This window comes from Muntiacus reevesi, chromosome 16 (assembly GCF_963930625.1).
Source record: "Muntiacus reevesi chromosome 16, mMunRee1.1, whole genome shotgun sequence".
Lineage (NCBI taxonomy): Eukaryota > Metazoa > Chordata > Mammalia > Artiodactyla > Cervidae > Muntiacus > Muntiacus reevesi.
Genome location: NC_089264.1, coordinates 15036134 through 15059305, shown reverse-complemented (window position 1 = coordinate 15059305; position 23172 = coordinate 15036134). Strand labels below are relative to the sequence as shown.

Sequence of the window (23172 nt, the reverse complement as noted above, 5' to 3'; positions counted from 1 at the left end):
AAAGTTAAAAGACAAAAACAGAAAAAGAACAAAAATTATCCTCTGTATTTACTGAAGAGGATAATAGGTATTATTTTGGTAGCAATGAATCAAGTGATAAAAAACTGAGAATGACACTTTCTTGTGGAATTAACTCTGAAAATGCTTTACAGGATTATCCAAAATCTCAGTAACATTAACGCCTTGAAGAAAAAGACTACTATTTCTTTGGCCTAATTCTCCCATCTGAGCTATTTTGGCTGCCCAATGGACCACTATTCATATCTAAGGTAGAGAATTTATATTATAGAAGCAAGGATGGTGCTCATGTAGATAGATGCTCTTTGTCTATAATGATTCTCTGAAAAGCCTAGGGCTTCTGAAAAATATACTTTAAAACACTTACATAAAAATAGATGAAGAGCAGGCACAGTAACAAATACACCCAATTCCATTAACAAGTACAAAAAAAAAAAAGCAACAACAAAACACTGGGATGTGGGACGGAAGCAGGATTTATGTGGCAGATGCTTCATTTTCTTTCCTATCTTTGTGGTTTTCAGGTATGAGAAAAATCAATATCCTTCATGACCTTTGGTGACGTCGACTTCTTTTTGTATAACAAGGATAACTAGGTGGTCCCTCTTCTTACTCTGAAATTTAATTAACCACAAGGGGAATTAGTACTTACGCTTGTCTTATCCCTTATTCTTTAAGGATGCCCTAAAACATTGGGTACAAAGGAAGGTCAGACAATGTTGGATCTTGGAAGGACTTAAGGTTCTGATGGGACCTTAAGTAAACAGAAAAGATAAGATTGATGAGAATGTAAATTGGTACAGCCATTATGAAGAACAGAATGGAGGTTTCTCAAAAAACTAAAAGCAGAGCTACCATATGATCCAGCAATCCCACTCCTGGGTATATATTCTGAAAAGACAGAATCTCTAACTCAAAAAAATACATCCACTCCAATGTTCATATAAGCATGATAAACAATCCAAGTGTCCATCAACAGATGAATGGATAAAAATGTGATATGGCAACCCATGCCAGTATTCTTGTCTGGGAAATTCCATGGACAGAGGAGCCTGGTGGGCTACAGTCCATGGGGTCACAAAGAGTTGGACAGGACTTAGCTGCTAAACAACAACTACTGCTACACACACACAGGAATATTACTCAGCCATAAAAAAGAAATATTGCCTTTTTTAACAACATGAATGGACTTAGACAATATAAGTGAAGTAAAAGACATGCCATAATGATATAACTTATATGTGGAAGCTGAAATATATGCAAATGTATTCATTTACAAAACAGATTCACAAACATAGAAAACAAACTTATGGTCACCAAAGGGAAAAGTGGGAGCAAGGCATGGGATAAATTAGGAGTTTCCTTCCAATCCCAAAGAAAGGCAACGCCAAACACTGTTCAAAGAACCATACAATTGAACTCATTTCACATGTTAGCAAGATTATGCTCAAAATCCTTCAAGCTAGGCTACAGTAGTTCATGAACCAAGAACTTCCAGATGTACAAGCTAGATTAAGAAGACAGAGGAACCAGAGATCAAATTAGATCTGGTAGACAGAATGTCCGAAGAACTATGGACAGAGCTTTGTAACATTGTAAGGAGGTGGTGACCAAAACCATCCTCAAACAAAAGAAATGCAAGAAGACAAAGTGGTTGTCTGAGGAGGCCTTACAAAGAGCTGAGAAAAGAGAAGCTAAAGGCAAAGGAGAAAAGGAAAGATATACCCAACTGAATGCAGAGTTCCAAAGATCAAGGAGAGATAAGAAAGCCTTAAGTGGACAATGCAAAGAAATAGAGGAAAACAATAGAATGGGAGACTAGAGATCTTTTCAAGAAAATTAGAGATACCGAGGGAATATTTCATACAAAGATGGGCACAGTTAAGGACAGAAATAGCAAGGACCTAACAGAAGAAGAAAAAATTAAGAAGTGGCAAAAATACACAGAACTGTACAAAAATGACAGTTAATGACCTGGATAATCATGATGGTGTGGTCACTCACCTGGAGTGTGAAGTTAGGTGGGTCTTAGGAAGCATTACTATAAACAAAGTGAGTGGAGGAGATGGAATTCCAGCTGAGCTATTTCAAATCCTAAAAGATGATGCTGTGAAAGTGTTCTAACTCAATATGCCAGCAAATCTGTAAAATTCAGCAGTGGCCACAGGACTGGAAAAGGTTGGTTTTCATTCCAATCCCAAAGAAGGGCAATGCCAAAGAATGTTCATGTTACCGCACAATTGCACTCATTTCACATGCTAGCAAGGTAATGCTCAAAATCCTTCAAGCTAGGCTTCAACAGTACGTGAACCAAGAACTCCCAGATGTACAAGCTGGATTTAGAAAAGGCAGAGGAATCAGAGATCAAATTGCCAACATTTGCTGGATCATAGCAAAAGCAAGGGAATTCCAAAAAAACCCATCTACTTCTGCTTCATTGACCATGCTAAAGCCTTTGACTGTGTCTATCACAACAAACTGTGGAAAATTCTTAGAGAGATGGGAATACCCAACTATTTTACCTGCCTTCTGAGAAACTTGTATACAGGACAAGAAGCAACAGTTAGTATTATATATGGAACAAAGGACTGGTTCAAAATTGGGAAAAGAGTAACTTAAGGCTGTATATTATCACCCTGCTTATTTAACTCATATGCAGAGTACATCATGCTAGGCTAGATGAATCACAAGTGGAATCAAGATTAGCAGATATCAATAAATTTCAGTTATGCATATGATACCACTTTAATGACAGAAAGCAAAGAGGAACTACCTCTAGATGAAGGTGAAAGAGGAGAGTGAAAAAGTTGGTTTAAAACTCAACATTCAGAAAACTAACATCATGGCATCCAGTCCCATCACTTCGTGGCAAATAGATGGTGAAACAGTGTTAGACTTTATTTTCTTGGGCTCCAAAATCCTGCGGTTGATGACTGCAGCCATGAAATTAAGACATTTGCTGCTTAGAAGAAAGCTATGACAAACCTAGACAGTGTATTAAAAAGCAGAGACATCACTTTGCCAACAAAGGTCCATATAGTCAAAGCTATGGTTTTTCCAGTAGTCATGTATGGATATAAGAGTTGGACCATGAAGAAGGCTGAGCACTGAAGAATTGATGCTTTTGAAGTGTGGTGCTGGAGAAGACTCTTGAGAGTCCCCTGGATAGCAAGGAGATCAAACCAGTCAATCCTATAGGAAATCAACCTTGAATATTCATTGGAAGGACTGATGCTGAAACTGAAGCTCTAATACTTTGGCCACCTTATTGGAAGCAGTTCATGGGGTCATAGAGAGTCAAACACAACTTGGCTACTGAACAGCAATGGGATTAACAGATATACATGCTATTGTATATAAGGTAGATAAGCAAAGATTCACTGTATAGCATGGAAAACTGTATTCAATGTCTTGTAATAAACTATAATGGAAAAAAAAATTAAAAACAAAAAATCTGAATCACTTTGCTGTATACCTGAAATTAACAAGATTGTAAATCAGCTCTTCTTCAAGGAAACATAGTCAGTTACTACCTAGGGAATGTGAAAAAAACAAAAAGCAAACTCCAACATTATTACTTGTTTGTTTAGAACAGAAAGAGTTTCCAGCTGCTGCATTTCTGAACCTTTTATAAAATTTTCTTCGAAGTCTTCTCTATGGTGAGATGCTTGACATATTAAGCCTATAAATGTCAGACAGACTAATAATGATCGATGGTGATAGTAACTTTCAGTTATTTGTTAAAGGGACACAACTAGTGATAGGAGACCTGGTGTCTATTTATGTGTGTGAATCTGTGCTATTTTTGTGTGCTTGTCAAAGAACCACTATTTCTGTGTAATTACTACTCTGTGCCTCCCCTTCCTTCTATGGACTATAACGTAGACATGGTAATTTCAACTTATCTTTGTTCACAGCAGAAAGAAGGTAGAATTTCCATGGAATTTACGTTAAAAGCAAATTTATTTGTAATTGAGACTTAGAGTCTCTAAGTATTAACTAAAATAAATATAAAGCCTGTACAATATTCAAACATAATTATTTGCCATAAAATAATGAGCATTTTATCCTTTTAAATTCCTTAGACTTAATTTTACGTCTGTCATCACCTTTATATTAGAACTATATTGTCTAAAGAACAGTCTGAGTGGGCAGAGTGGTAGGGGACAAAACACAGATCATGAGAATGGGCTAACCATAGCAACTACAAATCTGGAATGGAATATTGTGTTCTTCCTGTCTGAGTGGGGGTCTCTGGCTTGATATAAGACATACCAGGTGTTTCCATTTAACATGGGGAGGTGGGGGCAAAGGTCATGCCATGAGATCTTCAAAATGAAATTAATTTAGATACACATAACAGTTTTTCCCAGAAGAGCTATGCAGGATGATCAGATGGAGAAAGAAGATGAGTCACTTCCAGTAACGGCCCTCAGTCTCTCAGGAGTAGCATTCCGAATCCATATCAAAGTTACTGTCCCCAGGCAGGCCACCAACCCAGAGAAGGGGAGTTTCCCTTGAGTGAGGTTCTAGAAAGGATGCCCTGAGACCTCTCAGGGTTCTTCTGATATGACAGCTGAGATGCACCAGTCATGCAGCTCTGGGGATTATGAATTATTTTTCCTCTGGGAAAAACCACACAACAACCGATTTAATTTGTTGTGAGCCAAACATACTGATAGCATTCCACATCCGGGCCTATCAAAAGATACAAAGTGGCTGAGAAATGCAAACAAGATATTGAGACCGTGAATGCAGTGTCAGCCAACAAATCTTTCTCGGGCAAAGGTCCTGCAGACATTACACGAAGAATTTTGGCCATGTATCAGCAGTGGATCTTTTGACTCGTGAATATTTTGGCCATGTCACGTATTTTAGCTTCCTCTGGTTCATGTTCTTTACCACAGTCTAACCTTTGGTTTGGCTATTTTCAGTCAAGAGCCAGTCTGAAGCCAGATCATGGTGATTCGGTAGCTAAGTGTCCCTCCTGGACTATGCCTGCTGCCCACGTGTTGTCAAGTGCAGCTCTGGAGATGCTCATGAGCCTGTGGAAGCCCCAGCCAGCAAGAGGTGGCGCGGCCACTGCGCGTGTGGTTTGTTACAGATGGCTGCGCCCCTCTTCGCAGAGTTAGCGGGAGCTCCGCTGAGTCAGAGTTTCAAAAACAATGACGAGCTCAACTGAGCAAGGACCTAGACTCAGAGCAGATGTTTCCAAGTTTTAACAAAACAAAATCTCAGCAGGTTTTAATATAATTCAAACAGTAGTCAGTCAAAGATTTTGGCACACTACGCAGGTTGGTGGCTCTCTTCCCCTCACTTGTTCTCGTAGACCGTAGCCCTGAGTTCACTGAAATGAGCACATTGTTCTCTGCTGAGACAGAAAGCCCTTCTTGCTATTAAAAGTCCAGTGAAGGGGGAATGTTAGTGTTTAATGGGCACAGAGTTTTCAGTTGGGGAAGATAAAACTTCTGGAGGTGGATGGTGTGATGGCTGCACAACAATGCCAACGCCCATAATGCAGCAGCCCTGTCACCTAGAAATGGCCAATTTTACATCTGCTTTGCCACAATAAAAAAAAAAATTGTGAAAACTGCAGGCATGCAGGTTTTGGGAGTGGGAAAATAGAGCTTTCAGTACTGAACATGGAAGAACTGTTCTTTTTTCTCTCTCAAGACCTTTTCTTTCTGGTATACATTAGGAAGTTCAGAATGGAGAACTGAAGGCAGAACTGGGGACCTAAAAAATAAGAAAAATTCTAAATAATTCAAATGAATAAAGCTTTCTTAATTAAATAGTAGCGACAAGGTTTTCTAAGAGTGAAAAACAGGGAAGAAATTTAACTTCCCAAACCAACAAAAAGCCACCCAAAGCACACATGTTCACTAAATTAGGTGAACTGGCTTAGGACCTATTTTGATGAAGCAGTTTACCTCATGAAGATAGTTATCAAGTAAGATCCAGGATATCTGAAAGGGAATAAGTCATATTTGAAAATTGAAAAAGGGTACTCAAGACTGAAAACATCTGTATAATGGATCTGAAACCACATGAAGAGTTGGTGTCACACACGACCCTCATTAAAGAGCTGCATCAAGTTTAGGATTTATCTTTCAACTCTTTACCCCACGGACAGCCCTTCAATCCCTTGTTTGAACTATGAAGGAATGGATTGTTTGATATGCAGCCTATAAACTGCTGTGGTGAAGGAGGCTTCTCCAGGCAAAGTGATCATCAAGCCAATGGCATAAGGAACTAGAAGACAGCTCCTTTGGGCCTCAAGAGGGAACAGAATTGTGTCCAATTACGAGGTCTACACTGGGGCAGGAAGGAGTGTATGTTCGTGCCTAGATTAATTAAGACAGGCAATTGACTACCCTACCCTCCTCAGGACCAACAACACTCTAACAAGACAGAGGAGTATAGCACAAATACCTCCGAATGATGCAGCTCTCATCCACAAATTCTAACCTTACGACTCAGATGTCCATCTAGAGTAGATGCTGGGCAGACAGACAGCACAGAGCTACTCACGTCTTTAAAGGAAAATGACCACTATGAATGGGTTGGTGTGGCTCTTCCATGTATTATTCCTTCAAAAGGTAGAAGCAACTATTTTTATTCTCAAGTCCCTCAAATGCAACTGGATAAAACTCAGAAGACAGACAAGCAGCCCCGGCAGGGAAATGCACTTCTAGAAGCCAAGACTCAAGTACCTCCTTTGCGATTAGAGGCCTAAAGGCCAGAAGTTCTGATTAAAACAAGCAAGAAAGTACTTTTCGAGGGTAGGGAGGGGGAAACTGTGAAGGTGTTCAGGGATGGTATGCAGAGGGAATCAAGGTTCAAGCATTTACTGTATTCATGTATCTATAGACAATTCTTTATCAAAAAGGTAGGGGGAGGGGCAGTTCCTAAGGATACTTACACAGAATAAAGTAAAAGTCAAAGGGATATATTTCTCAATTTGAATAGTTCTTTAGTCTGACTCAGAGCAGAGATTCTATGAGTCTAAATAAAAAATCACTATGAGAAATGTAGACAATCTTTTATCTATACCTGAAAATACAAAATTAAAATGTCCTCACAGAATTCTGAAATTCCTAAAAAACACATCTGTAGGCTTTTAGGCATTGTCTTTAGCTCCAAGTCTGAAAAACACTTCTCTAGTATAAGACTGCAGGCTAGTGGTCCTAATCTAAATATTAAAAAATAGCTGCCTGGGGGCCTGGTTCATAAAAATATTCATATAATAAATTTCTCTTTTTGATAAAGTAGCAATTCCATTTCAGCATTTTAAATGCCTGGCCCATGGTAGGTGCTTAAGTTTATGAAAGGATCCACACACCTATGGTCAAATTAATCTTTGACAAAGAAGGAAAGAAAAAGACAGTCTCCTTCAGCAAGGGGTGTCAGGAAAGTTGGACAGCTTCATGTAAATCAATGAAGTTAGGACACACCCTCACACCATATACAAAAATAAACTCGAGATGGCTTAAAGACATAAATATAAGACATGACACCATAAAACTCTTAGAAGAGAACATAGGCAAAACGTTTTCTGATGTAAATCTTACCAATATTTTCTAAGGCCACTCTCCCAAGGCAATAGATATAAAAGCAAAAATTAAAGAAGCTAATTAAACTTGCAAGCTTTTGCAAAGCAAAGGAAAACATACACAGAAAAAAAAAAAAAAGATAACCCATGGACTGGGAGAAAATATTTGCAAACAACATGACCAACAAGAGCTTAATTTCCAAAATATACAAATAGTTCATACAGTTCAACAACAACAAAAACAAACATCCCAATTGAAAAATGGGCAGAAGACCTAATAGGCATTTCTTCAAAGAAGAGATACAGATGACGCGTAGGCGCATGAAAAGAGGGTCAACTATCACTAATTATTAGAGAAATGCAAATTAAAACCACGGTGAGGTACTACCTCACACCAGTCAGAATGACCATTATTAAAATGTTTATAAATAACAAATGCTGTAGAGGATGTGAAGAAAAGGGAACACTTCGACACTGTTGGTGGGAATGTAAGTTAGTACAGCCACTATGGAACAGTACGGAAGTTCCTTAGACAACCAAAAACAGCTACCACATGATCCAGCAATCCCACTCGTGGGCATATATTCAGACAAAACAATAATTCAAAAAGATACATGCAACCCCTATGTTCATAACAGCACTATTCGCAATAGCCAAGACAGGGAAACAAACTAAAGTGTCTGTCAACAAATGAATAAAGAAGATGTGGCACATATATACAGTGGAATACTACTCTGCCATAAAAAATAAAACCCGGCCATATGCAGCAGTGTAGATGGGATGATCATACTAAGTGAAATAAGTCAGAAAAAAAAGGCAAATACCATATGATATTGCTTACATGTGGAATGCACCATATGACACAAATGAATTTTACAAAACAGAAATGGATTCACAGACACAGAGAAGTGACCTGAGGTTGCCACGGGTGCAAGCAGGGGAGGCATGAGTGTGAGTTTGGGATTAGCAGATGCAAACTATCAAGTCTTACTGTAGAACACAGGCAGCTTTTAATATATTCAGTACCCTATGGTAAGCCATAATGAAAAAGAATGTATAAAAAAAGAATGCGTATGAATAACAGAATCACCTTACTGTACAGCAGAAATTAGGGCAACATGTAAATCTACTATACTTCAATCAAAAATTTTCAAAATTTACTAAAGGAATAAACTAATGAGTCCATACTAATGCATTTCACTCTAAGACGTCTGATAGGCTGTGTGTGTGAATGCTGAAGTTTTTTCCCGCTGCTCCTCATTTGTCTTTGACCTGGGAAGAAGTGGTCAGACCAACAGTTCAAACCAATTACCAGCAGATTAGAACCCATGATGAAGAGTGGCCAGAGGCAGAGGGTGCACCCATCAGAGGCACGCCATCTCCTCTGTGAACAGACACAAACTAGGGGAACCCTTCAGAAAGACTCGATAGCTAATACTGCAGGTAACTGATAATGAAATTACAACTTCCAACCCCGTTTTCAGGAGAAACAGGAGATGAAACGCAATCTACAAATGAAAATTTTTAACTAAATAAGCCAATTCTTAATTACAGATAAAACATTAAGAAACCCAGAGGATGGACATGTGTCCCCTAAGGATGTGGACCAATTTGTGAGATGCTGGTCAGCATGGCTCATAGATGAAATCAGACCTTTTTATCACTGGTGGCTCCCTTTTTCTGGCAACAGAGATATTTTCCTGGGGAACTGTGCCTGTGTTAAAGAAAAAAAAAGCCCTTGCTACCTGATTTTCCACTGTGTTTGTTAACTTGTGACACACTCATATTCAAGACTATTAAAGAGTTCAAGTTAAAGCAAAAACTGTTAGGAAACTACCTATCTATCCAGTACCAGAATTTTGGATTAATTTCTAGAAGATGAACTATATTTCTCTAAGGCCTATTTCTTCAATTGATTAAACAACATCAGAAACTAACCCTTAATATTTTGTGAATAAGAACATGAGGATACCCAAACAAAAGGCTTAATGTCCTAGTCTGTATCCAAACTCCAGAGTTGAACATATGCTTCGCTATGAGACTGGGAAATAGCTGTGAGGCGAACTTTCCCCAATATTCTAATAGTAGTTCAGCTGTTAAAGGCCTCAGAGAAGGGGCTAGGTAGATGTTCTTAGCCCCTGGGACTGTGCTTCCAGTGAGGTTTGGATCCATGCATGTTCTATATAAACTCTTTGGTGCTTGATACACACACAGTACAATTATTTAAAAGGAGGGAAGAGAACACGAATAATGGAAGTTAGTTAAGAATGCAAATTCACATTGTAATTTTCCTGCAACCAAAAAAACAGGACCTTCAAATGATTTCTTTGTTCATTTTTCAATAAATATTACGGGTGTGTAACTACAAAGGGGTGAGGGTGGGGGAGGAAATGGAAGGAGAGAAGACACTTACCTAGTTCGGGTGCTTTGCTTAGCACAAATGCATAAGCCCAGAATTTGCTGACAGGTCCATTGTAAAAACCCTGGTCACAAATTGATTGCTTCAGGCCTTTGGTCATCACAGTGTACACCATATAAGCACCAGTTCGAAGAGCACCGAATATACTTCATAATGAAAAGAGAAAAGAAACAATATTCAGGAAAATAATTTCATGTCTGACATTAACCATTAGTAGAAGACTGCCATCGGCAGGAATAGGCAGAACTGCATCACAATCATTTGCATTTACCCAGAAGCATTTAAAAATGTTTTGTTAACAAGAGCAAGAATACTACTCAGAGCTGTATTCTGAAGGCCATGCCATTTAGTCTTCATCCATGTTCCAAAAAGAGGTCATGGAAAGGGGGACTAGATCCAGGGCAGGATCTCAAGAACTCTAATTACCTTAGTGTTTCAACTTGAGAACTATCCCTTGGGGATGAGAGGGAATTGGCTGAAAACTTTTGGAATCCTCTCAGTTCTGTCCTTTGTCCAATCATTCTCCAAACCCCCTGCCTCTGTTCCCTTGAATCTCTCTAATCCGTTTTTTTCTCACAGAAGCCAGAGGAAGAAGGTTTAGCTCTATCAACCCTGCAGCCTGCCCAGGCTCACTCCCTTGAGCTCCCAGAACTAGACCCTGACACTGCATCGCCACTGTTCTTCAGCGTCCGGTAACGGATTTGCCTCTGCATAGCCAGAGGTGCTCCAAGTGCCGAAAACGTGAGATCGTTGGTTGAGAAGTAAACTCACATACGGACTTGTTATCACAGAACTGCTAAAGGAACAGGAGAGCTCTGGAGTGTGTTGGGCTCAGTAACGTAAGCGAAGAATGAAAGGACTTGTCGACTGAAGACACAGCCTTCATCAATGGTGTGAGTTCCATAGACATGTGTCCCAGAGTTCACAAGCCACGTGCATGAGTGAAAGGAGAGCTGACTGATCACGGGAGACATGTGTTTGCCCATCTATTTTTCTGGTAGCATTCCCTTTTAGGTTCTAAAACCAGTTAGCATAGAAAGCAAACATGGTTACCAAAGGGGAAAGGGGGTTGGGCGAGGGATAAATTAGGAGTTTGGGATTAGCTGACACACACACTACTATGTAAAAAATAGATAAACAACAAGGTCCTACCGTATAGCACAGGGAACTACACTCAGCATCTTATAATAAACCATAATGGAAAATAGGAAAAAGAACTACACACACATACACACATATACATATACATGTATGTATAACTGAATCACTTCAGCATTTAAGTGACACTTAATGACACTTCAGTGTCGCTTGACTAAGTCATTCCACTCAGCTACCCCATCCACTAGCGAGAACTAAAGGCCAGCTTTGCATAGAATAGAGGTTATGAAGTTGAATTCTTGGCAACTGCCTATTAATTGAGGACTCTATAAGCAGTTTCTCTAATAATATACGGCCTACCATGCGAAGAGTTGACTCATTGGAAAAGACCCTGATGCTGGGAGGGATTGGGGGCAGGAGGAGAAGGGGATGACAGAGGATGAGATGGCTGGATGGCATCACTGACTCGATGGACATGAGTTTGGGTAAGCTCCGGGAGTTGGTGATGGACAGGGAGGCTTGGCGTGCTGTGATTCATGGGGTCGCAAAGAGTCGGACACGACTGAGTGACTGAACTAAACTGAACCTTAAAGTTACTCTTTCCAACATATAATACCATTCTGCACAGGATTATTGGTATGATTTTACAGTTGCAGATCCCTGTTTAATCCTTCAGCGTTTTCCTGCTGAACACAGAATGTAACCCCCAACTCCCTAACAGAAACCACAAGGCTCTGGATGGCCCCTCCTTCCTCACCCCTGCATCCTGCCACGCTCTTTCTGCTCCTGTGAGCCAGTCACTCCAGCACGTTCTGATCCTTCCAGTTTTCTGCCTTAGCACCTGTGCATATTTCCTCTTCTTGGGGAGATTTTTTCCTGTGTTTTCTTGAAGGCTGCTCTTCTCACTCTCTTATCTCAAAGAAATGTCCCCTCCTGGTGGAATGATCTAAAAGCCTTTAGAGTCAATAAACTTGTCCCGATTTGAGAACGGGGAGCTGGATTTCATTGGTACTGTCAAATAATGGAGAATTTTCTGTCTTATCTTGAATTGATTTTTCATGTTTTGTCTTTATTCCACCAGACAATGGCTAAATTTCATATGAAAAGAACCCTGATTTTGTCCAGGTTCTCCCAAATCACGATTGCCTCCAGGAAGGTGGTCTTATCTTCAATTTAGGAGTAAATCCTAATTACCTAAGCAAGTTTTAGTAATCCTATTTCCCTTTCTCACATTGACTTGTTAGGTGGACAATGACCTGATTCTAATCAATACGATGTGAGGAGAGCGCTGCTGGGGGCCTTCTGGGGCAAGTTTTCCTTGCTCATTACCACATACTACTTGGAAGAGCAGCAGACAGCTTACCAGGAGGGAGGTCCTTTGAGGATAACGTTCGGTCAGAGAGGATTGCAAAGTATTACCCCAAGGTGTGACTGACCTGCTGAATGCACCAGTCTTTCAGTGACTTTCCCACAAGACTTCTTGGTTTGGAGATAGAGCTTCCTTACTGTATAAGCCACTTGGAGTTTTGCTTTTTATTTAGACCCCAGAGCATCCTACTTTCAGGAAACTTCGGAACACTGGTTAACCTTTTGTGGCTATCAAATATGTCTTGGTCACAGATACTGCTGGTAAACTACCTACTCTATCAGTTAGCTGGCTTTCATAGACAGAATCATCAGTGGGGGATACATCAGTGATTTCTACACCAGCTGAAAGCAAAGAAACACACACATGACCCATTTTCAAGATGTATCAGTCCCTGCTCCTGAGGCCCCAGATCTGTGACTTTTCTGAACAACCAACATGTTTGTAGAGACCGTGTCTTTCCCTCTGAGCCCAGTCCAGGACACCCAGGAAGCAGAGCCCTCCCTCCACCACATTTTGCTGCTAGACTATGTGCTTCAGACATGATCATAGTAGATCCAAGGAAAGGAGTTTTGGAATAGTGACTTTTTTAATCTTCCTGAGTTTCAAAACTCACTGGAGTTTAACTATACCCCACATTCTAAGCATTGGCACAGCTATTAATTCTTTCACTTGTTAAATACTCATTGGCCATGTTCTAGGTGCTAGGGTCTGCTGCTAGTAGTCCTGGAAGAGGAGGCGGCATTTGAGTTAGGGTTAAATATCCAGGCTCTGAGGGGAGGGCATGAAGGGGAGGTCACTTCAGAGCACTGCAGAATTCAAAGTTTAGGTCTCACAGTGAGCCACAATATTACTGGCAACAAGTCTCTAGCTCATCTTATTGTCCCATATCTGGACATGCGCCTCGCCCCCTAAGCTCTGAACAATAAGGCTGACTCAAAACAGAGGACAGTGCATTTTTCAGGGAAACCCTCAGTGCCAGCCGTCGGGCGCATGTGTCTGAGGGCAAAGGCTCTTTGTTGTGATGTGACAATGCCACTGCCGGGGAGCTGCTTGGCCAAAGGGGTGATTGTTATTTGTGGGAAACCAGTACCTCTGCCCCTGGCATATCTCAGCCACCATATGCTTTGGAACCAGGCAGCTTTCTGTTATAACTGGGCACAGGGTTCTTAGACCGGCAGACTTCGCCAACACGTACTTTAAGGGAGGAGACTTTATCCCCTCCATAATTTACATCATCTTGATGTGATGCAAGAGACAAATATACGCCTTATGTCTGGCTAGTCCCAGTCCTTACTCATACTCATGGCAGACAGTACTCACCAATCTTGACACGCCTTCCAGGCCATATGCCTGGACCACTGTGAGCCAATACCCATAGATTTGAGTTGCAAATTCCAATCACAGTGCTCTCATTAGTTTCATGATAGGACAAATTACTTAACCTCTCTCAGTCTTCACTCATCTGAATTAATACCTAATTTGTAAATTAGTTCTAAAAATTTTATAGGACAATATAAGTAAGGTATTTAGTTAGCACACAGCCTCTCGTATGTAGGTGCTGAATAAATATTATACTATTATTATTTTATTACTATTTATTGTCATTGTTGCTTTACTTCGTCTGGCCTTCAGTGTTGAAAATCACTTTTAACTTTCCCCAGTTAAGGCTAAATGTCCTTAATTGAAATTACCCTAAATGAAAGTCAAGGAAATTGATAAATGGAAAATTTGATTGGCACTGATGATTATTCATGTTACTACGTGTTTTATTCTTAAGCATTATGAGCATTTTCCAATAGGAAGAAGAGATTGTTGGTATGGAAAAGCTCCTGGTTCATGCAAAATTTATCTTTCGATCAGATGATAAAGATTCTAAATATAGGGCTTCAAAGAGGCTAAAAGTATGGGCCATTGTATTTAATGGGGGCAGGTGACTACATACATCATCACACCCTTTTCCGAGCTGTAAAGTCACACCAGCATCCTTTTTTTTTTTTTTTTTTTAAAGAAATACATCATTTTTCTTGCCCAAGTCTAGTTTTGATTATAACAAGTAATGGAAGAGGGGAGAGCTCAGTGGAGGGTTCCTGTCCTGCTTCAGCTACTGGGTCCTAAAGACACAATGCAGGAAGGAGATTGGGAAGAAACCACAGCCCTGATTAACTAAGGTGCTTCTTCTCAATCAGATGTTCTAGATTTCTGGCCCAGAAGAAGCCTATTTCATCATCATCACCATTTGCCACAGCATGTAATCAAGGAGGTGCCAAGAATGCCCACTGGACTCCTACTGTGACACCCGGGGATGGAGATGGGAACCTTCTATTTTGTACTGTACACATATTTCTGCATTGCCTGACCACTGGGAAGCAAGCTGGTATGAGATGGACAATTTAAAAAATACATTTTAAAATAGGCACCTACTTACAAAACTGATACGCTGAATAATCACGATGGTACTAGCTTGCAACTTCTTAGTATGAGACTGAGATACAACTCTACTCCCTGATCTGCCCGTGGATGACACACGGTACTGGTGAAGAAAGACCGACTCATTCATTGAATCAACATCTATGTCATCAACATCCATCAAGTATCAGATATTATAATCCATTGGGGCAGGGAGAGACTCTCTATAGCTCATTATAGGTGGTAATAAACATGTAAATAAACAAATATATATATATTATATAAACAGATTTCAAATTCTGACAGAAACAACTCATGGTATAAACACTGGGGTCCCTTCTAAAAACGCTTGAGCAATATAGCTAATCTTTCAAACCCACGCTGTGATCATGAGGTCTCACTCTGTATTTACCTGAGAAAAAAGTTGAATTAATTGTATTCTAATCTTCCAATTTTAGTGCCTTCTGGAAGTCAAAGTGAAACATCTCAGTAATGACTATAAGAATTCCAGAATTCTACCCTGAGAATAAGGAGCCTTGGGTATAAATCATCAATAATACTTTCAATTATTTCTGCATGAACACTAAGAGTTAATAAGACCACTTTTGCCTTGCTTCCTTCTTGGCCCTCAACTTAAATGTATTTAAGAATCAAAACAAGGTTTCTCAAGGAATTTTTATTCTACAGTGCCAACACCCCGGCCTCCCTTCCTCTGCCCCCCACCCCCTGCTAACTCAATAACCAAAGGTGCAATCCCTTCCAGTATTGAGCAACAAAAATATTTCATTACACTTGTATCTTGTAATGAGAAAAAAAAAATTATAAGATCTTATCAGTTGTCCAAAAGTGGGGGTGGCTGATCTCACAGCAGCAACTTTATAAACATGGGAGAGGTCACTGATTTCCCTGATGACAAACTTTACATTAGACTGTCTTAGACTCTGACAACTGTCCTAGACTCTGACAGTCTCCAGAACAGGAAGAACACTCAATGATCCCCGAATACGTTAAAGCAAATCAATGAGAACCAAAATATTACAGCACTTGTGACAGGGAATGAAGGCCTCTCCACATCAGTATCTTGTCTCTATCGACGACCCACCTTTCCACACTTGAGGACATGTATCTGTAATAGAGAATGTCTCCTTTTGTTTGGTCTAGACTGCTCCTTGCTATAAACACATTTTCCAATAACAATATAACAAGTCAAAGTCTGAAGCTTTTTTTTTTTTTGTCCAATAAACAGGCAGTAAAATGGGGATGTATTGGATGGGCCAAAAAGTTCCTTCATATTTTTCTGTATGATACCATGGAAAAAAACAGAGTGAACTTTTTGGCCAACCCCACACATCATAGTTTTTAAAAATTTATTTTCTCTACTTCTCCCTCCACTAACAATTAAGAGTGCACAATTTCACTTTTTACTGAGTAGTCATTTCTAGCTGTGACTGATTGATCTTGACTTGGATATTTAGTTGCATATCTCCATTAGAAAGTTTGAAGTTTCTTGTAGATCAAGAAAGGTGACGTTAAAATTGCACAACGTAATGAATATTTATATATATTTCTTCTTGAAAAAGAAATGCAAGAAGGCAAAGTAGTTGTCTGAGGAGGCCTTAAAAATAGCTGAGAAAAGAAGTAAAAGGCAAAGGAGAAAGGGAAAGATATTCCTAACTGAATGCAGAATTCCAGAGAATAGCAAGGAGAGAAAAGACAGACTTCTGAAGCAAACAGTGCAAAGAAATAGGGTAAAACAACAGAATGGGAAAGACTTGTGATCTCTTCAAGAAAATAAGAGATACTAGGGGAAAGTTTCATGCAAAGGTTGGCACAATAAAGGACAAAAATGTCAAGTACCTAACAGAAGCAGAAGATATTAAGAAGACATGGCAAGAATACATAGAACTGTACAAAAAAGTTCTTAATGACTCAGATAACCATGATGGTGTGGTCACTCACCAAGACCCAGACATCCTGGAGGGCGAAGTCAAGTGGGCCTTAGGAAGTATCACTATGAACAAAGCTAGTGGAAGTGATGTAATTCCAGTTGAGCTATTTCAAATCCTAAAAGATGAAGTTGTTAAAGTGCTGCACTCAATATGACAGTAAATTTGGCAAACTTAGCAATGGCCACAGGACTGGAAAAGGTCAGTTTTCATTCCAATCCCCAAGAAAAGCAATGCCAAAAAATGTTCAAACTACTGTACAATTGCACTCATTTCACATGCCAGCAAGATTATGCTCAAAATCCTTCAAGCAGGGCTTCAGCAGTACATGAACCAAGAATCTCCAGATATACAAGCTAGATTTAGAAAAGGCAGAGGAACCAGAGATCAAATTGACAACATATGCTGGATGATAGAAAGAGCAAGGGAATTAAAAAAAAAAAAAAATCTACTGCTTTATCGACTGTGCTAAAGCTTTTGACTGTGTGGATAACAACAAATTGTGGAAGAGTCTTAAAGAGATGGGAATACTAGACCACCTTACCTGCCTCCTGAGAAACCTGTATGCAGGACAAGAAGCAGCAGTTAGAACTGGACATGGAACACACACTGGTTCCAAATTGGGAAAGGAGTATGTTTGTCTGAGCTGTATGTTTGTCACCCTGTTTATTTAACTTATATACAGAGTGCATCATGTGAAATGCTGAGCTGGATGACTCAGAATCTGGAATCAAGATTGCTGGGGAGAATATCAACAACCTCAGATATGCAGATGATAGTATTTAATTTTTTTATTTTTTCATTTTTTTCCAATTATTTTTATTAGTTGGAGGCTAATTACTTTACAATATTGTAGTGGTTTTAGCCATACATTGACATGAATCAGCCATGGATTTACATGCATTCCCCATCCTGAACCCCCCTCCCACCTCCCTCCCCATCCCATCCTTCTGGGTCATCCCAGTGCACCAGCCCTGAGCACTTGTATCATGCATCTAACCTGGACTGGAGATCTGTTTCACACTTGATAATATACATGTTTCGATGCTGTTCTCTCAGATCATCCCACCCTCGCCTTCTCCCATAGAGTCCAAAAGTAGATGATAGCATTTTAATGTCAGAAAGTAAAGAGGAACTAAGGAGCCTCTTGATGAAGGTGAAAGAGGAGACTGAAAGGCTGACTTAAAACTCAACATTCAAAAAACTAAGACCATGGAGTCTGGTCCCATCACTTCATGGCAAAAAGATGGGGAAAATATGGAAATAGTGTCATATTTCATTTTCTTGGGCTCCAAAATTAACACCAATGATAACTGCAGCCATGAAATTAAAAGACACTTGCTCCTTGGAAGAATAGCTATGACAAACCTAGACAGTGTATTAAAAAGCAGAGACATCACTTTGCTAACAAAGGTCCATATAGTCCACGCTATGATTTTTCTAGTAATCATGTATTGATGTAAGAACTGGACTATAAAGAAGGCTGAATGCTAAAGAATTGATGCTTTTGAATAGTAGTGCTGGAGAAGGCTCCCAAGAGTCCCTTGGACAGCAAGGAGACTAATCCAGTCAATCCTAAAGCAAATCAACCTCTTAATCTCTTTTGGAATATTCCCAAATTACTAGGACAGCAATAACTCCAGTGCTAAGACAAATAGCACTGACCCATTAATTCCATTGCACAGTCTTCAATAGAGTTCTCAACTTAATATTCTATTGGAAGGACTGATGCTGAAGCTCTAATAGTTTGGACACCTGATGTGAAGAGCTGACTCATTAGAAAAGACCCTGATGCTGGGAAAGACTGAGGGCAAGAGAAGAAGGGGTTGACAGAGGATGAGATGGTTGGATGGCATCACTGACTCAATGGACATGAGTTTGAGCAAACTCCAGGAGATAGTGAAGGACAGCCAGGTATGCTGCAGTCCATGGAGTCGCAAAGCATCAAACACAACATAGCAACTGAACAACATATATATATTCACCAAAATTGAAAATACACACATCTTTTGAAACCTAGTCATTTGGGACAACATGGGTGGACCCTGAAGGTGAGTGAAAAAAGTCGGACTGACAAATTCCATATTGTTTCACTCATATGTAGACTATGAGAAGACTAATAAACTAACAACAAAATAAATGAATAAACCAAACCAAACAAAAAACCATGTAGATGCAGAAAAGAGAGTATTGATTACCAGAGAGCAAAATGGGTAAAGGGGATCTACTCTATGGTAATAGATACTAGAAGTTTGCTGGTAAGCAAGCTGTAAGGTAGACAGAAGTAAAAATGTTATGTATTGGGCTGGCCAAAAGGTTCCTTTGAGTTTTTCTGTAACATCCTGTGGAATAATCTGAATGAGTTTTTGGCCGACCCAGTACCCGTGAGCTCCTCTGGTGGCTCAGATGGTAAAGAATATGCCCACTATGCAGGAGACTCGGGTTCAATCCCTGTATCAGGAAGATCCCCTGGAGAAAGGAATGGCAACCCACTCTAGCATTCTTGCCTGGAGACTCCCATGGCCAGAAGAGCTTGGTGGGCTACGGTCTATGGGGTGGCAAAGAGTCAGACACGACTGAGTGACCAACAACTTTTGATATCCATAAAACTTGTAAAGTATTATAAGCCAATGATACTGCAATTTAAAAAACTGATTAAAAAAAAAGATGGCTAAGATGTAATATAACCATCTCAATAGAACTGACATGAAATGATTAAATTAATTACAATGAAATCAATATAGCAATAAAATATACCAGGTACATTTGCCTTAGATGTTGACATAGAAGAGCTCCAGGATATGTGGTGATTAAGTGAAAAATATAAGGAACAGAACATTCTACAGGATGATCCAGATTGTATACATTTAAGAAAGGTTATGCATACATAGACTGTGAGTTGTAAAAATAAATATGAAGGTAAGTCACATGAAACCAGCTTCAGTTCTGGCTGACAAGTGCTTAACTAGATGGTGGCATAGTATTTCACATTTGAAGAAATTTATTGAGTCCCTACATTATGAAATCTGATTTTCACAACAACTTCATGTGGTACCACTATGGTGTGGTATGTAACCTTCATGGTTACATAGACAAAGAGAGAAATGGGCATGGAGAAGAGCAGGGGACTGGCCTGCGATTACAGTTACTAAGTAGCAGAATCTTCTGACTATGGCTCCAGTCCTTTGCCCTTTACCCAGACCTAACCCTGCACTTGCCAGTAGGCTTTCATTTAGTATAGTGATTCTCAAGTTGACTGGACATTACAATCACCAAGATGCATGCTAAAACAGTTCTAATACCCAGGACCATCTCATTCCAATTCACTTGGCATCTTGGATGTGGAAGCACCTATGAGTGCTAGCTCTGAATTAGGGCTGTCCTGGAGACTTCACCCTGCAGACCACCTTCCACTCCCTACTCCACGAACCTTTGGATGAAGCTGTCCAGGTAACTGATGAAGACAGATGCCTGTCTCTGCATCACTGCTGTCCTAGGTGAGAGCACTTCTCCCTGAATTTCACCACTGATGGGATGCCATCTAACTCATGCCTGGGTGAGTGGAGACTTGCTCATGACTAAGGTTTATTGACTTTCACCAACATATGGAAAGAACAATGTGCTGATTCCTGGACTTTTAAGATGGGAGCAATGAGGTAAAGTCTTGCCATTAGTGACCCAAATTAAGTATGGCAGAAAATTAAAGAGACTTGAATGAACTAAAAAGAACCTGAAAATAAATGTGGGCATAGTAGAAATTAATGTTGAAGCAAAAAACTCACCAGAACTACAAAAGTGGTTATATATCTTGTTTCTACAGAAAGCTTTATTCCTTTGAGAAAATTCTTAATCTCTTTTGGAATATTCCCAAATTACTAGGCAATGATAACTCCAGTGCCAAGACAAATAGCACTGACCCATTAATTCCATTGCACAGTCTTAACTAGGGTTTGCAACTGCAAGAAGAAACCAAACTTTTCTTCCACCTGAGAGATGATTAATGAAAATTTCATTGGGAGAATACTTGAATAATGATATATAACATTATTTGTATAAATGGTCTCTCCCTTGACCCAAAAATTGAAACAAAAAAGAAAGAAAGTGAGGAGGGAGGAGAAAATTAACTATGATGCTCAGCTTTCCACATCCTTAAAACTGGGGACTAGGAATGTCTTTTAGGATTTGGGCCCTAAACTTATGTGAGATCATGTTTTACCCATAAGAAAGGGAGGAGACGTAAGCCATAAGTTTCTGCTCTCTATGTGCCCAATTCCTTTTGTCGGGCTGTTCTAAAAATCCATTAGATAAATGGATGCATGAAATAAAAAGAATTGCAACAAGGCAAAATGGCTGTGAGGAGGCCTTACAAATCGCTGAGAAAAGGAGAGAAGCTAAAGGCAAAAGAGAAAAGGAAAGATATACCCATTTGAATGCAGAGTTCCAAAGAATAGCAAGGAGAGATATCAAAGACTTCTTAAGCAAACAGTGCAAAGAAATAGAGAAAAACAACAGAATGGGAAAGACTAGAGATCTCTTCAAGAAAATTAGAGATATCAAGGGAATATTTCATGCAAAAATGGGCACAATAAAGGACAGAAATAGCAAGGACCTTACAGAAGAAGAAGAGATTAAGAAGCGGTGGCAAGAATACACAAAAGACATGTACAAAAAAGGTCTTAATGACCTGGATAACCATGATGGTGTGGTCACTCACCAGGAGTATGAAGTCAAGCGGGGCTTAGGAAACATTACAAACAAAGCTAGTGGAGGTGATGGAATTCCAGCTGAGCTATTTGAAATCCTAAAAAATGATGCTGTGAAAGTGCTGCACTCAATATGCCAGCAAATATGGAAAACTCAGCAGTGGCCATAGGACTGGAAAACATCAGTTTTCATTCCAATCTCAAAGAAAGGTAATGTCAAAGAATGCTCAAACTACCAGACAAGTGCACTCATTTCAATGCTAGCAAGGTAATGCTCAAAATCCTTCAAGCTATGCTTCAACAGAACATGAACCAAGAACCTCCAGATATACAAGCTAGATTTAGAAAAGTCAGAGGAACCAGAGATCAAATTGCCAACATCTGCTGGATCATCGAAAAAGCAAGAGAATTCCAGAAAAACATCTACTTTTGCATTACTGAGTATGCCAAAGCCTTTGACTGTGTGGATCACAACAAACTGTGAAAAATTCGAGAGATGGGAATACCAGACCACCTGATCTGCCTGAGAAATCTGTATGCAGGTCAAGAAGAAACAGAACTGGACATGGAACAACTGACTGGTTCCAAATTGCACAGTCACAGCCAATATCAACGCCAGAGTTAAGAGACTGCCTGATAAATGACTCAGCATTTGCAGCTATAAATTGAATCCATTTATCACTAAAGGTGAAGAATCAGTGATGACTGGTTGAAGGAAAGAGAGAGAGAGAGAGAAACATCAGTACAAATGTCTTGGGATGGGAATGCTAAAAAGCATGAGAGGAGGAGGATGAAATCAGAACTCTTCTCTATAATATACTATAGTATAACTATATGTTATATATATATGTTATATATATACTATATATAACTATATATAAGTGAAGTTGCTCAGTTGTGTCCGACTCTTTGCGACCCCATGGACTATAGCCTACCAGGCTCCTCCCTCCATGGGATTCTCCAGGCAAGACTACTGGAGTGGGTTGCCATTTCCTTTTCCAGGGGATCTTCCCAACTCAGGGATTGAACCCGGGTCTCCTGCACTGCAGGCAGACGCTTTAACCTCTGAGCCACCAGGGAAGAGTCTGTATGTTATAGGATGTATCAAGTTTTCATTCTTGTTGTTCAGTTGCTAAATCATGTCCCATTCTTTGGGACCCCACAAACTGCAGCACGCCAGGCTTCCCTGTCCTTCACTATCTCCCAGAATTTGCTCAAACTCATATCCATTGAGTTGGTGATGCCATCCAACCATTTCATCCTCTGTCATCCCCTTCTCCTCTTGCCTTCAATCTTTCCCAGCATTGGGGTCTTTTCCAATGAGCCAGCTGTTTGCATCAGGTGGCCAACATATTGGAGCTTCAGCATCAATTCTTACAATGAATATTCAAGATGGATTTCCTTCAGGAGTGACTGGTTTGATCTCTTTGCTGTCCAAGGAAGAGTCTTCTCCAGCACCACAATTTGAAAGGATCACTTCTTCAGTGCTCAGCCTTCTTTCGGAGAAGGCGATGGCACCCCACTCCAGTACTCTTGCCTGGAAAATCCCATGGATGGAGGATCCTGGTGGGCTGCAGTCCATAGGGTCACTGTGAGTCAGACATGACTGAGCGACTTCACTTTCACTTTTCACTTTCACGCACTAGAGAAGGAAATGGCAA

The 23172-nt window shown here is 39.9% G+C and overlaps 1 protein-coding gene across 4 annotated transcripts in view; it reads right to left on the bottom strand.

The window, feature by feature from the left end:
• The window catches only part of ELOVL6 (ELOVL fatty acid elongase 6), a 138077-nt gene that overhangs the window by 4240 nt on the left and 110665 nt on the right, over positions 1-23172 (bottom strand). For all 4 annotated transcript variants that reach the window (XM_065907400.1, XM_065907402.1, XM_065907403.1 and 1 more), the window contains one exon: positions 9984-10135. In XM_065907400.1, the coding sequence (XP_065763472.1) occupies positions 9984-10135 (152 nt within the window). The remainder of the gene's footprint in view (positions 1-9983; positions 10136-23172) is intronic.